The sequence below is a fragment of the Nipponia nippon genome, unplaced genomic scaffold (assembly GCF_047370975.1).
Source record: "Nipponia nippon isolate SJK-2023a ecotype South Korea unplaced genomic scaffold, ASM4737097v1 scaffold_11, whole genome shotgun sequence".
NCBI lineage: Eukaryota > Metazoa > Chordata > Aves > Pelecaniformes > Threskiornithidae > Nipponia > Nipponia nippon.
Genome location: NW_028262302.1, coordinates 24,370,897 through 24,386,197, shown reverse-complemented (window position 1 = coordinate 24,386,197; position 15,301 = coordinate 24,370,897). Strand labels below are relative to the sequence as shown.

The 15,301-nt window shown below is 40.6% G+C and overlaps 1 protein-coding gene across 1 annotated transcript in view; it reads right to left on the bottom strand.

The window, feature by feature from the left end:
* Positions 1 to 15,301, bottom strand: part of KCNH5 (potassium voltage-gated channel subfamily H member 5) — a 174,007-nt gene that overhangs the window by 46,981 nt on the left and 111,725 nt on the right. The window contains exon 9 of the mRNA XM_087747952.1: positions 6,773 to 7,025. Within this exon, the coding sequence (XP_087604078.1) occupies positions 6,773 to 7,025 (253 nt within the window). The remainder of the gene's footprint in view (positions 1 to 6,772; positions 7,026 to 15,301) is intronic.

Genomic DNA, 15,301 nt, shown 5'->3' with positions numbered 1-15,301 from the left:
ATCTGCCTGTGTCTATACATCTGCCGTGAAACTTCTAGCTGTAGGACAGACAGATCTCAAACTGATGTAGAAATCCAATGAGCAAGGAGGGAATCAGCTCCTGTTACCCAGAGCAGCACACAGCTCTGTGATGGTTCAGCGAGTAGGTAAGCTCTGCAGCTCCCTGCCACAGGACATCGGGGATAGTTGCGTAGGTTTACAAAATGACCAGATGGATTCATGCAATAAAATCCATCTGTGGCTACTAAACACAAAAGTTTTCACTCTGGGTGAGGAAGACCTTAAAACACAATTTAATGGAAGGCTGGAGAATATTCTGGGGAAGTATCACTGTTTGCTTACTTCATCTTTCTACTTTCTCCTGCACATCCACTATTGGCCATTTTTGGAAACAGGCTACTGGGCTGGCTGGATTTCTGGACTTAGATAATACAGCTGTTTATGTCTGAAGAGGGAATCTGGAGAAGATGGGGGTGATGTAGTGGTGCAAACTCATCAGCTGCCTCCTGCCAGCTGGGACATCATTGCTTCCCGTAAGCACAGCCTATGATGTGCAGAGATGACTACCAGACTGTGAGAGAGGGCTCCTTGCCTCTGTGAACATTTTAGCCAAAATCTCCACCTTTCTTATGGCTTCCAGAAGGGCCAGAACTCCCTTAAAAATCAGATCAGAGCTGAGCACTGACCAGTCAGAAATCCAGCTCTACAGGACTGCACAGTAACATCTGAAAGGGCAGAATGATGAGAAAAAACAGCATTTCTACTATTTGAAAGATTTTCAAAATAGCCAGCAAAGAAACAATAACAACAGACTGTGCCAAAGATCCAAGTACATGCTGGCAAAGGTACCTGGCATTATTTCACACAGTGCAACCTTCCCCATCTGCACCTAAAAACACAAAAGGAATTTACCTTTCTTCCAGCATTCAGGACTGCTGCAAGAAGAGCAAAAGGTCTATATAGATCTTCTCCTGTTAGTGAAGGGTTTATGGTCCCCATCTCTCTCACTTTTAGTACAAGTCTCCTTGTACTTCATATTTTTCTAGAAGCCCTAGCTCCTGGAGGCAGGATATCTCCATTTTGATTTTATACAGAAATAAGTTTCTATCCTTCCTGACCAAGGAAATAAACTGGAAAGCACGATCATTCCCACCATCTTCAAAACTCATACGGCAAAGCAGATTGCCTCAAACATCATATTAGTCTCATTTAAAAGAAATACATCACATGATTTTTAAATAATTTTCCCTTTCTTACACTGCCAAGACTTTTGAGCTCCTGGATTTGGCAGTGGAATGTGCAGGTCTAATTCAAAAACATTTCAATTCAGTGAAAGGAACCTTTCTGACATTGGAGGCTGCAGATCACATCTAACCACACCAGCTGGCACTAAATTAAGATCAATGCTTCTTCTTATAGTTAACTATCATGCAGATAGAGATGAAAATATTTTAAATTTACAAAATAATGTGAAAAATTGAACACTCCTTTCAACTCTGTCAGTAAGAACCAATAACGCTTTTGAACAAGCATCAGTAGAACTAAATCTTACATGGTACTACATAGGCCAACCCAGACCTGCAAGATATGATTTATTCCAAGGCACATGCTTAAGAAGAACCGCACAGTGCAGAGCAGCACGTCACATTGGTTCTCAGATCAGTAATCTTCACGTATTTTACAAAATACTTTGAGCTTCAGCACTTAATAAACAACCTGCATCACATTAATTATTGCAGTCCTGCTAGCTGAAAAAAACCACAACCCTTTCCTCTATAATTAATTTTCCTCTTAGTTAATTTAGAGATTTAACTCATTGGATCAAAAGGGACTTTTCCTATAGATGAAACAGGACACAGGCTGTTCCATAAATTGCTACAAGGTGCATGTTACTAACCTGGGAAAACTCTCACAATTAGTCCGCCTTGGTTTACTTCACATGAAAAACAAAAAAAAGTTCAGTATAAAATATCAAGAGCTGATTTGGCATAGGGGCAAATTCTACTTCACATGAAAAACAAAAAAAAGTTCAGTATAAAATATCAAGAGCTGATTTGGCATAGGGGCAAATTCTGCCATCTTCATTCCACTGGAGAAGAAACCCAAGCTGCAACTAAACTAATTAAAATCACAGAATTGGCTACTAATACTATGAGATGGAACTGGACTGACAGTTTTTCATGTCATACAGTACATGACACACAGTCAGTCTTGTCCTGCACAAAGCACATGCCCGGCTGTATAACACCAAGGAAGTTCAAAGTGTTGATGCATGGATCCCAAACACTAAATTACTAATGCACACAGAGGAGAGCTACAGAGCACCTGGGTCTCCTGCTCACCTAAATGGCAGCTGCTACTCGCTCAGCCTCTAAAGAACTTTCCTCTGTGTGGTTTGGTAGGAGACTTAATCTTTTGACCTCCAAACACATGTAAGATTAAAAGTAGAAAGACTCATCCCTATTTTCAGCTGTCATACCAAATTCAAGAAGACATGCCACTTGCGCTCTTGCTTTCCTTAACTCCTCTGATACTGCGTAATATCCCCTTCCCAGACCAAACATTTGGAAAGAATTCATGAAGCAGACCTTTAATAAGTGAAACTCTGGCTCGCCTAAAAACAATAAATCCAATATACAACAGGTTGCTCTGGGACTACATGCAGAACGTGCTGAGAATTAACATGCAACACATAAAGGCAAATAGCAACTTAATTGAATACATATGGGACCAGGACCTTAAGTGTGGCTGAAACATGAGCTATTAAATCTATATTCATCCTGGCTTGACTATCAAAATTGAATTCATTCAGCAGCAGCCCCCGCTAGGATTTCACTGCTCAATATATTTTTATCACTATGCAGTTTGAGCAATATTTTTGATCAATTCCTACAATCAACATTTGAATGTGGTGGGTCATTATTTCTCCGCTGGCAAAACGACTTCTTTAAACCTTGTTAATCAAGCTGCCTGGTTTAAGTTACTGTACAACTTATGCAGTCGGCTGTGCAAATAGCAGGAGCTGGAAAGCAGCTTCCAGAGACACTCGGTTGGCACCGCCACTTACATGAAACTCCTCGCCAGGAGCAAATTCAGGTTAATCGTGGCAGGGTGTTAGGTGCCCTCCGCTAGCAGATGCCTTGTTTCATTAGCCTGGGGGACTTCAAACCCCTGGTCCTTCCTGAGACTTCTCCACTGATAACACCTCCCCTGAGCAGTAGCAGTTAAATTGTTTACTCCTGCTTGAGACGGTGGAAAATTACTGATGTGCCTTCTCAGGGTCACCTCGCTCGCTAGGAAAGTTTTGATAATTAGAGACAAGACTGTTTGCCCTTCTTCATTATCCTGGCAACTACAGATGAGTTATGGTAAAATGACTGGATCTTGTTTTCTCCAGCGAAGCAGCACCCCATCACACCAGCTCTGCATGTGGTGTGCTCTCTGCTACAGCAGCAGTCAGTACCTGCAAAAGGTGGGAGACTGTCCTCCAGAAATGGAGATGACTAATGAGGGGAACATAATGGGGCACCTGGGTATCTTCATTAATGAGTCCTATAAACTGCGGATCTACAATTGGAGTCATTCTCTTAGTGTACCGATTTCTGTAATGCTGATTACTGCAGCAGCTGGGCATTTAATTACGCACAAATGAGAATAAAACCAAACCAGGGGAGAACAAAATGTCACAGTGCTGCAAGTTGCCCTGTCAATCACTGGGTTTCACCTTCTTTTGAGCACAAGAAATGCCAAAGCTGGGGCTGTTGAGCTAAGAAAACTGCTGCTGAACAAAAGGATGGCTGTCTCCACAGTGGAGCCTGCAAAAGGCACCTGGACGGGATGCCAAGTCTCCTGAGGACACCGTTTCGGCAGGCAGGGAGGCTGGATGTGCCAACTCACCATGGCTGCGAGGGAAGGGAACATGATAAGGGAAGATGGAGAAGGGGAAAAAGCAGCAACATCGCAGAGTGATTCATGCTAGGACCCAAGGGAGGACGAAGCCCTGCATTTCAGACAGAAGCACGAATGCAAGAGATGGAAGATGCATGTTCTTAACCCATTTTGGTGTCCCTACCTGATTCATTTTTCTAGGATATTCCACTTTTAAGAATACACCAAAACTTCCATCTGCGGGTGAGCATGGTAAAAAACAAAAAAAAAGGACACACCTTCTCTCTCTCTCTCTCTTTAAGCAAGGCAAATAACACTACCATATTAAATAACACTACATTATTAAAACAGTAACTGCAAAGTACCAGTTCCAAAGTAAACTTAGGAAATGGATGGCTCTGCAAGGAGCAGAGGCCGGCAGACAGCATGCCCTGCCACACTCCTGCTCCCACAGAGGAAATTAAAGTGGACGAGTTTCCAAAGGATACTTATCATGTTTCCACTCTAGGTTACTGCTGGGGGATGGAGAAGATGGACAGACTGGTAGTGCAGCCCCGTAAGTTGCCTTTCCCTATGAAACCCAGTGTGAGGGCAGATGCTTGGTGTATTCAAAGCAGGGTACAGAGGTTTTCATGTTAGGCAGATGTTTTTAAACCTGGTCTCCCCCTTAGGCAGATTCACTTTCCTTGTGCTTCAACTTTTCAAGGCAGAACAGATCGATAAAAATCATGTTCTTCACCGTCTGATCTGCAGTCACTATTTCGGGTGCCACAGCTGCCACTATAAATGTCTCTGCAACTGTATCTGGGAGAGGTTTTCTTCCACAAGTGAATTTTTAGGACACAACATCCCATAATTACTCAGTTCACTATTCTGTTAAATAATCTGTCGGAGCATGAAAAAAAACCTTCAGTGTGCTCCATGACTAGAGGAAGCAGTTAATCTTGCTTTAAGTTACATTTACGCATTCTGCCAATCCCTGTAGTACACAACGAACATAGCTCTGAGTCATGGGATCGCCTGTCAGCAGCCACGGCAGAATCAAAGGCGCTTTCGGTAATTAAAGGTAATTCACTTTAACTAGATATGGTTAAAGGTCTCTCCAGCCAAATGGAGAATAACATAGATACTAGATTTATCATATCTACAAGGTAGAAACAAAAAGTTCTTACTGTCATTCCAAACACACAATATTCATTAGTAAATGCAATAAAGTTTTGCATGTAATCCATTTAGTGATGGCTTCTAGTTCAGTAAATTACATATTTATTGTTTGTTTTCATTGTAATACCCAGAAAGCCATTTATTTGTTTAAATGCTGCTGCTTACTCTTAAAGCTTTTGTTTTTTAAATAGCTGTAAGCAAATATAAAATATTGTCACTGAGATTAATAATAAAAATGAAATAGTCCAGTGAGTTGAAGTACACAGAATATTTTACTATGGAAATTGCAAATTTAGGAACTTTCACCATAATGACTTCACATCTGAATATGGAAACAGATTCATTCTTACATTAAATCTCTCTTTTTATAAACCTGAGTATATACTCGAATACAGAAAGCTGCAGCAGATATTTCGAAAGAGCATGGATGTGCATTTTCCTGAGTTCATACTCTCCAGCTGGGAGGACGCAGGTTACGCCCTCAGGGAGCCGTCCCCATGCAGTCCCATCCACACACCTGCACACTGCCCAGTCCCACCCCAGTGCAGGACACACGTACACAGGCTTGTACGGCAACACGTCAGGAGTCTCCTTTGGCTACGTGCTTGCCCCCATTTCTCCTCTCTTCCCCCTTGCTTCCAGCTGGGAAGGAGCTGAAGCCTTGATTCACGACCAGTATTGACTCACCATATCTGCCCTCTTCCCACATGCCAGCGCAACTCCCAAGTGTAACCCTCATCTCCCAGCGATCGTCCCCATGAGATGCAAGAGGGACCCATGGAGCTCTCTGGAGCCACCCTGACAGGGAAGCAGCAGTACAGACCTTCAGTGGGGTGTGAGAGGTCCCCTAGGACAAGGCCACCCACTGGATTTGCCCTCAGGGAGCCACAGCTCCAGTTTAAGAGAAGGCAAATAGCTAATATTCAACAAGAGATGACTTCTACAATAAATGGGTCTATTTTAAATAGGCAAGACAGACTCTGGATGGTTTTCATGCAGAGCCACCAGTTCTTCCTCTATACTGTTCTGCCTCTGAGGATGATTCCTGCCTCAACACTAGTGCTGACCACTCAGTCCCACCATCTGCTACACCTTTCCCAATTCCATACAAGCTAGCGAGGAGCCTGCATTAGGCTCTCTCCCAGCCACTGCTGGCACCCCAGTGGGGTGATTAACCAGGCGCTCCCCCATTACTCAGACTTCTCATGACTGTGGCTGGATAAACAGTGCATACCTATCTCTTTTCATAGTCAGATCAGACTACTTATTTTCTGTAAAGCCAGTTCACTACAAGTGACAATTTTGCTTCCTTGTAGATACTGTTTGCAGGTGTTATTCTGGGCTAGAACACAGACAAATGAAAATCCCAGTGTGAAGGTTAATGTGGAAATCCTCCTGAGAGACTAATATAAAACATTGTGCATTTCTTCTATCAGACTATTTAAAAGATGTCAAGCACACAGATGCCATTCTCTTCTGCTCAGAGACACTATAACTGTGACCAGTCAGCCATACCAGGCAGAGAGAGCATTCCCAATGGCATAAAAGATGAAGGGTTTGCTTCTAGAGTAGTATCTCTGGAGACACAACATCTCCATCTTATGACAACCACTAGCCTCCTGTAGTCCCAGCTGATGTTAGGCAAGACTAGCTAATATTTGAAGCTAAGCAGAAGGCGAATATATCCAAACCACTAGCATTTCAATAGAGATCACAGTACCTAAAATAGCCACCACCTCGTCGTCCTGGATGACTTCTAGGGATCCTGAGACCACAAAGCAAAGAGCATCAACGCTTTCCCCAGCATGATAGATGAGGTCCCCCGGGGCGCAATGGATCGTCTGAAACTCCACAGCCAGAGCTCGCAGGCAGCCGTCGCTAGCCAGCCGGAAGGCAGGGTGCTCATTAAAAACTTTCCGGTTTAGGTGCACGCAAATATCTGCTCTCATGTCCTTTGGGCAAATTGAGAGAACCTGAATAAAAGAAAGATGAAAAATAATCAGCTGGGAATATGACACTGGGCCAGCGTGCACTTTATGAAATAACTGAATGGATGGATCTTAAGATCCACCTGGGTGGATCCATCCAGTTATTTCATAAAGCTTCTGCTGGGAGTTTCATCTTGAACTGGGGTAGTCTTTTTCTACCCATCTACTGCTTTCACTGCAGCTGAAAGGGTGATGTGGAAGAAGGGACTATTCTGTTACACTGTTCTCATTCCTAACAGTTTTCACAATTATTTTCCAGAATTGCAGGTGGCACTACTATGTCCTGTTCGTGGATATCCCTCCAGACTTGGTGCCCAGACCATCCGCCCGCTGCTACGCTCAATCCCTGCAGGAGCACAGAACGGACGCTCAGAGCTGAAGGAGCTTGAAGGCATGCAAAGACGGACCATTCACAATAGAAAACACCACATTTTGCTCACATCCAGAACACCTAGTCTTCAAAAGTCTTGATGTAGATGACCACTTACCGACGTGTATCCAAACAAACCTAGGGTTTAGTTTCAGTGCCGTACAGACATATTATAATAAGCAACCTGCCCTGGAGGGCTTACAGACTAGAAAACCCGAAGAGCCTGAGATTAGAGCAAAAAGAAAGTATTATGAAACCTTATGAAATGTAAAGTAAAGGTGAGTGAAAAACTGTCCTGTGAACATGAAGATGTCTTCATAGCAGATCAATTAAATAAGACCTTAAATTAATTTCTTACCTTAAATAGCTTTCCCTATCGAAATAGTAACACAAATACACCTGAAGAAAGAAAGTGAAAACCTGTGGGTCTTGTTAGGTTTGTAAACCCTGTGTTTAATATTTGCACATCCTCCTCAACACACTAACGTCCTTATAACCCTAAAATGCATTGTAGCTAATTGCACTGAGAAACATATAAAACCTTTTAAAGTTTTCCTAGGATAAATAATAGAAAAGAGCATGAGATTAAGAGCATTCTGGAAGTCTCATATAAAGAAGACTGCAGATCAATAGTACTGATTAATTTCACATCGTATGGAATTAATCTGACAGCTTGCTATGCAGACAGTGTGAGAGACAGGGACACTGGGTCAATGTGTTGACTGCTATTGAATATTAGCAAACAGAGGGAGACTCTGGTAACCCTGACTAAGCTTTGAGGAAAATGGTCATGTTAATATTGAAGTAAAGCCACGATTTTCATTTCTGTTTAATGCAGAAGAGGTATAAAACATATTATTGTAAAGTATTACTAAAGGTCCTAAAGCATAGAATGGGAAAACAGTAAACAATTTCCAGTTTAATAATAACATTTAGTCCCTTTCTTATTTCAATAGATCAAAGTCCCTTTGCAGTCAAAGATATAATGAATGCAAAAAGGTGAAGTAGAAGTTATTCTCCTGTCCTCTGTACTATTACAGTCTGAGGCAGAATACCGCAACCATCTGCACTAACCTCTTGCACTCATAATTTTCATATCAATCCCAGAATACCTGGTAAAATTATAGCCTAGAAGGCCTTGATTTAATGTTTTCAAATGATACAGGGCAGTTGTTCCAATGGACAGCTACTCTCTCTTTTAAAACATGTCTGAATGGATTTTAAATTTTCAGCCAACAGCCAGCAGATCTCATCATGTTGCTCAGGTAAAAGACCTGCAATCATAGGTAATCTCTTCCACACGTAGGTGTTTATAGAACATGACCAGGTCATGTCTCAATCTCATCTTGAATAAACAAGAGAGGTGATGCTTCTTGTGCCTAATGCTATGAAGCACAGTATCTCTTTGGAAACTTCCCCATAGCATGAGGATTTTTCACTTAGAACCACCTTCCCAGATCTACCAGATAATTAGTTTTTACTTGATTTAACCCAGAATAAGTCAATTTGGCTTAATATTATTTTTCTGTAACAAAATGTTGTACAGAACACATTAAAAGACCCTGCATAAGTCTGTTTAAACATAAAAATTAATAATAAACACATTTGACAAGACATATTCTCCATAAACCATCATTTGCATTAGTAATAATGTCTTGTCTGAGTCACTGTTGACCATATCCCGTATCACATTTCCATAATTTTATTAGGGGCAAATGTCAATTTTATAAACTTATACTTACCTGAGTCATTCCACTTACCATTAGAAATATGGGCACACCTTAGTTTTTCCAGTAAAAAACAAAAATTACTTTTGAGAGTGATTGTGTCACTTCAGCCCTACTTCTGGATCAAACAGAAAGCTCGTCTTTGTTATAATAAAATAGAAACATGCCATCTTTCTTCTTCTCAACAGTAATTTAATGAAAAATTCTGCTTTCTTTTCTATCATGATTGACAATTTTTAACATTTTTATCTACACTTGGGCCTAAAATCATGGTTAGAAGTTTTTTATGTCCCTTTAATACTTTCAGTAATGTAAGTGCTTTTGACTTAACAAGGCCATGAGCTATGAATTCTCAAACACTGCTCTTAAGAAAAATGTGTGTATTCATACATGACTGATTTCCGAATGTTATCTTTTAAGCTTCCAAACTACAGGAAAAATTGGTTAAACTATTGCAGAGGTTGTTACTGTAAGATTCAGAGATGTTCCATGACCCTTTGTATTTTGGAGTGTAAATTAATTGTGTCTCTCAAGAATTAAAGCCACTTGGATGCAAAGCAGCATATTGTTTCCTGACAAATACAGAGTTAAATACAGAGTATTAAAAGTGAGCACTCAAAGTATTACTCTTTTTATAGACACAACAAACATATCTATCATCACACACTGTAGTACGAAGAGACAGAAAAAATTCCATTGCACAGAAAAAGCCAGTCTTAGAAAGCATAATTCAGGAATTTTCTGATGTCATGATACAGTGATTCTGCTACTGACATATTACTGTATGGAGATATATGGAGATATCACTTATCAACTAGTACAGCAGTAAATGAGTAATGATCCAAGAGTTAGCCAGGAATGAATATTCCTTATTTCAGTTTTCTTGTCTGTTATGCTGCAAGTACTGAGAACAGAGAATGAAACAGGTGACAACTAAAAGAAATACTTAATATTAAAAGATTTGGCAAAGGAGCTTTGACCGATAAAGATAAATGTAGATATATGTAGGGGAAAAAAAGAGCAAAGATAGACAATCTCAATATTCAGCTATGTGTTTACTGTATGCTCCAAGCACAGGACTTCATGAGCTCCAACCTGACTTTCAAGCACTTCTTTTTGCGTTTACAAATACCAACATCATGAATTCAGGAGTCTCACAGATGCCACCAGGTTCTCTATTAGTTGTACTGTAGAAAGAATCTGCACACAGATTACAGTATGTAGTAATCTTCCTGCTTCCAAAGAAGACACATAATGTGATACAGGATCACACAGAAGCATTTGGAAGCTAACAATAAATAGTCCAAAGCTCCTAAGAGCAGAAAATGAGAAAACGAGCACTTCAAATTCAGATAAATATTCTTCTGAAAATGATCCGTCATTGATAATACAAGACTTTGACATTCTTATTGTGAAATGCTCTTACTGAGATCTCAGCATTTTTAAGGCAGCATGCAACTAAAAAGATATAAACTAGTAGCAACGTGGTTGTATGTGAGTCCATACGGTGTACAAATGCACATACATGGGTATAAAAGAGAAATTCAATTCAAGGGAGAGGATATCCTGTAATGCTCAATCTATTGTTTCACCGTTAGGGGAATGCCTCCAACACTTCATGTTAGTAGAACCAAAGTTCAGCTGGGACATTTATTCTAGCCTGTGTATTCTTTCAGCAGCGTATCAAAAACCACCAAGACAAATTTCTGAAGAAAAAATTTCCTTAGAGATTTCAAGACCTTTCTTAGTGAAACCTGTAGTTTATAAGCAAGGCAGGATATTAAGGTTGCTGACTGCAATGCTTTACTAACCGACGGTTTTGGAGCACACAACTTGGAGCAGGCGGTCTGCAGGGACCAGATGCTTGTGCTGCTACAGAAGTTGCTCTGTAATAAATCTGTAGCCACAGACTTTGCAGTCAGTTTTCCCATATGCATCCAAGCGGCATGAAAGAACAGAACCTGCTACGTTTCAATGCAAAATCAGAGGAGAACATCGAATTCTACCCAGAGAAAAATCTTCGCTGGCTGTATAAGCTGTGTTTCTACCAGAAAAGGAGCAAATCTCCATGCCATACACGAACAGTACACGTGTATCTACTAAGACCTGAACCACTACAATGCTGAGAGAGGAGAAAGTAAAGCACAGAATAAGATTTATCACTTCCCTTCTCCGCACAGAAAATTAAACGTCCTCAAAGCCAGTATAAGACAATTGCTGAGCTCTGCCATCACCACTTGGCACCCAGCTGATACAAACCCCAACACAACGACACCCAATGCACAGATTCAACACCGCTGTCATCTCTAGAGCACCCTATGGCATGCGTAAAATGCTGGCAGTGAGTGAAAAGCTTGTGGCTGCTGCTAGAGATTGGGAAAGGCGGGAACCAGCTCTGGAAGACTCACAGAGAATTGGCACAAAACGTTTCACTATCTTTTCAGCTTGAGATCTGTAAGGAGGGAATAAAATTCCCAAGGAGGTTCCATCTGATTTTTTGCTCTTCCTCAGCATGCTTAGGCAGTTCAAGATAAGCCCCTTGAACAGCTCAAAGGACTCTACGGGGAGCAGAGATTATAAAGAACTCAAAGAAAAGCAAATGAATCGAAACAAAACTGTACAGATTAAGAGTGTGCCCAAACAATACCTTTCAGGATGGGTTCAAGTATTTTTAAAAAAAATATTCCCCAGCTGGAAAACACTACAGGATGGCTTAGCAAATATTACAGAATCTGTTAAGACTTGTTAACAGAAAGGGCAGAGGCCAGTAAATCATGAACGCTATCTATCTGCAGTCCTCTTTTCGCAGGATTCTCACCTTCTCGGGGTTGTAACTAGGGGATATATTGACTGATATTCAAGTGAAGAGCAGTCTTAGCAGTAGAATAACAAGGACCATTTCCTAAATGAATAACCATTACAAATATTGGTGATACCAAAAGATGTCAGCTTTGACAATAAATAAAATAAACTCCTCCAACTTCTAACCAGCTATAGGCCCCAGATACCTCTTTTTCATTTTGTGGAGAAAGGCCACTCTGGTTTTCAGACATATTCAGCAGTCATAATCAAGGTCAGTTCTTTCCAAAAAAACACAATACCCTCTAGGCACCTGATCAAGTTATTGAGATTTTTAGAAGGATTTGGCTCATTTGAGTGTTGAATTCTTTTGCAGACCTGGCTAGAAGTGTTACATTTGGCATTGGATGGAGGCCAAAGAGACAAAGGTAAGAAAACAGCTCATTGGCAAATCACAGAGCATTTTCCTGTATTAATCAGGTAATTTTGTAAGTAACTCTAAGGTGATGTACAGAACTGAGCAGTTATTAACCCTGCATGCATTAGGGTAATCTTTAATACATCACTGAATATCCTGGCACTAAGAATTGAATTTCAGCAGCAATGAGGTGCTCTGTTTTAATTGCACTAAAATCCAAGGTCACTTGGATTTAAATGCTCAGAAAATCAAGTCTAATAAGTTGAGTTTGGCTTGTTTTCTCTTTAACAATACATGATCTGAACCAGTGATCAAAATGGTTAGATTTAGTGGTATAGTAACAAAATTAACCACTTTTTAACTGAGTAACAAGTGTTAGAGACATTAAAAAATCCCTAGAAACTGGCTCTCGACTACATTAAATTCAGTATTTTCAACACATATAGAATCTGGCTAAAGGTCTGAAAAACAGGGGAAGATGAGAGGCATCACCATGTGTTTTACAGAATCAAGTGGTTCACCAGCACAGGGCTGCTGGTTTGTCTAATGCACTGTGGCACACTAGTAAAATTCACCAACGACCCAAAGTAGCAGATCCCAGGTTGGCTAAGGGTTGTAGAAGTCTCAGAATAGTTAAAGGTTTCATTGTTTTCAGTTTTGCTATAATATCTATCTCAGAAACAATCATCACATGACCTTCTAATGGGGCAAAGGATAGTAGACTACAGGGAAGTCTATCATTAAAATAAAATTTTTAGATAAGAGAAAGAAAAATAAACATCAGAAGGAACACAGCATACATCAGAAGGAATATGGCATACATCAAAGAATCTCTCAAGTCACAATATTTTTTTGAGTGACAACTTCAGGCACAAAGGTCACCCTTGGAAGAATGGAGTCAGTCAATGGATAATTTTATTTTGTGCTTCTTCTGGAGGTGGCTTTATTTTCTAACATGCAGCATTATGTAAAGACATTCAAGGGTGAAAGCATTAAGAAAACAGATCTGGAGAAGACCTTCCCCTAGATGTGGTCTCTGGAACTGACAGTCCCTCTGTCAGCTCCATCCCCTTGGTGGCAGTGCTCAGGAAAATGCCCGACCCATCCACTCGGGTACTTCTTACCCCAGAAAATAAGCTCATGAGCTGCTTCATAGCCACGGTGTATAGCCCTGGCATCTCCTCAAGCATGACATAGTTTAATCTGTATCAATCCCAAGATGAACACATCCAAGAGGCAGAGATAATTGTGGATAATCTTTCCTGGCTCTGCACAGTGCATACAGGAGGTAAATAATCCATACCATCCATCAAGGTGAAACAGAAAGCCCCACTGGTGCACAGGCCCCGCTCTTGGACCCGTGTGAAGGACAGTGAGACCCTGACCGTCTCTCCTGCATCCCACTCTCCAAAGAACCGTGGATTGCAACTGTACCTGGTCCTAGCTCAGCTCTGTGAGGTGAGGGACGACTTCTTGTTCACCTCGTCCCGATCTGCAAGGAACGACCAACAACCCCGCCTCTACAACGAAACAAAAATACTTGTCCAAACGATTTTTACCTTCCCTCTTCAGCAGGGAATTGTATGTAGCTGTCACACCTAATTTTGTAGAAGTTCTCTTTGGCCACGAAGCTTGGAAGCCTTCTACCCCGGTCATCCACGAGGAAATCCAGCCAGCACTTACAGACACCTCTATGTGATGGGATACCATAGGAATGGCAGCCTTTCTCTCCTGTTTGTCTCAGGGTATCACTAATTATTACTACAGCTCTTGAAGATCTTATTAACAGCAAACACAACTAAACTGCACTGTCCTTCTGTAGATTAATGTTTAATAACGTTACAACCTGTGTCTATTTACCATAAACCCATCTCTCCTGTATGAAAGCTTAGTGGGCCAGCAGCAGATAGTTTTAATAACATGTTATTTTCCCATGATTTCCATTTCAGTCATTGCAATGTGGAATTGGCTCTCATTATTTGAATCACCATTGATGCTCAGGTTGAGACTAAATAGACGCTTTTTTTCTCTTTCAACCTATCACTTTTCTGAAGGAATCGACTGTTAAAACATGATAGACATTTATTTAATTGCTTTCTGAGCAAATCCTAAGCCATACAACAGCATAGAGGTCAAGAAGAGAAAATCTTTGGGGTTTACTGACATTTCAGAATGCTATCATTAGATGAGACCTTGAGACATCTGCATGTTAGTTAACGGTTGTTCAGCTTTCATGTATAATGACCTATTTCTTATAGAAGAGCTAATATCTATAAATTTTTCATTTGCTGCCTAGAGATTTCAATAAAAACTAAGAGATTTGAATTCAGTGTGTGTTTCATTTATCAAATTATTACTGTAAAGATTTTTTTTCAGCTCCTTAAAAATGGTCATATACAGAGAACATACTGCCTCTCTTTTACCTCTCTCAGAAAAACAGGTTCTGCTGGATGAAAGATACTGTTTAGTAGTATATAAAGGCTTCTTAGTTTTGTCATGTTTTTAGCTCTACTCATTATTAGATTAATAACCCTGAAACCTGTAGCATTAACCATAAAAAAAAATTTCCATCTTGTTTGAGCCCCTGCTACACCAGGAGATAAGAGTCCATGTGCATGTATTACATATATCATCCCAGCTGTCCGAGGAGGGCTCTCATGTTTAAGTGATTTAAGATTATGGATCAGAGGCCACTTACTTCCCCTTAAGTAATAATAATAAATACGCTAATGCTTTTAGTGTCATTGTTAATTCCTTGTTTGTGAACACTCAGAGACAGGCTGAAGCGCTGTAGTTTGAAGACAGGATCTGAAGATGAGCTATTCCCAAGGAGAACGGGGAAGCCAAAACTGTGTGTTTAAGGCACCATCACTTCAGTGTGGGAGAACAAGTCCTCCTCCACATAGAAGAACAGACTGGGGCTTTAAAATCAAGTTCTGTTCGGGAC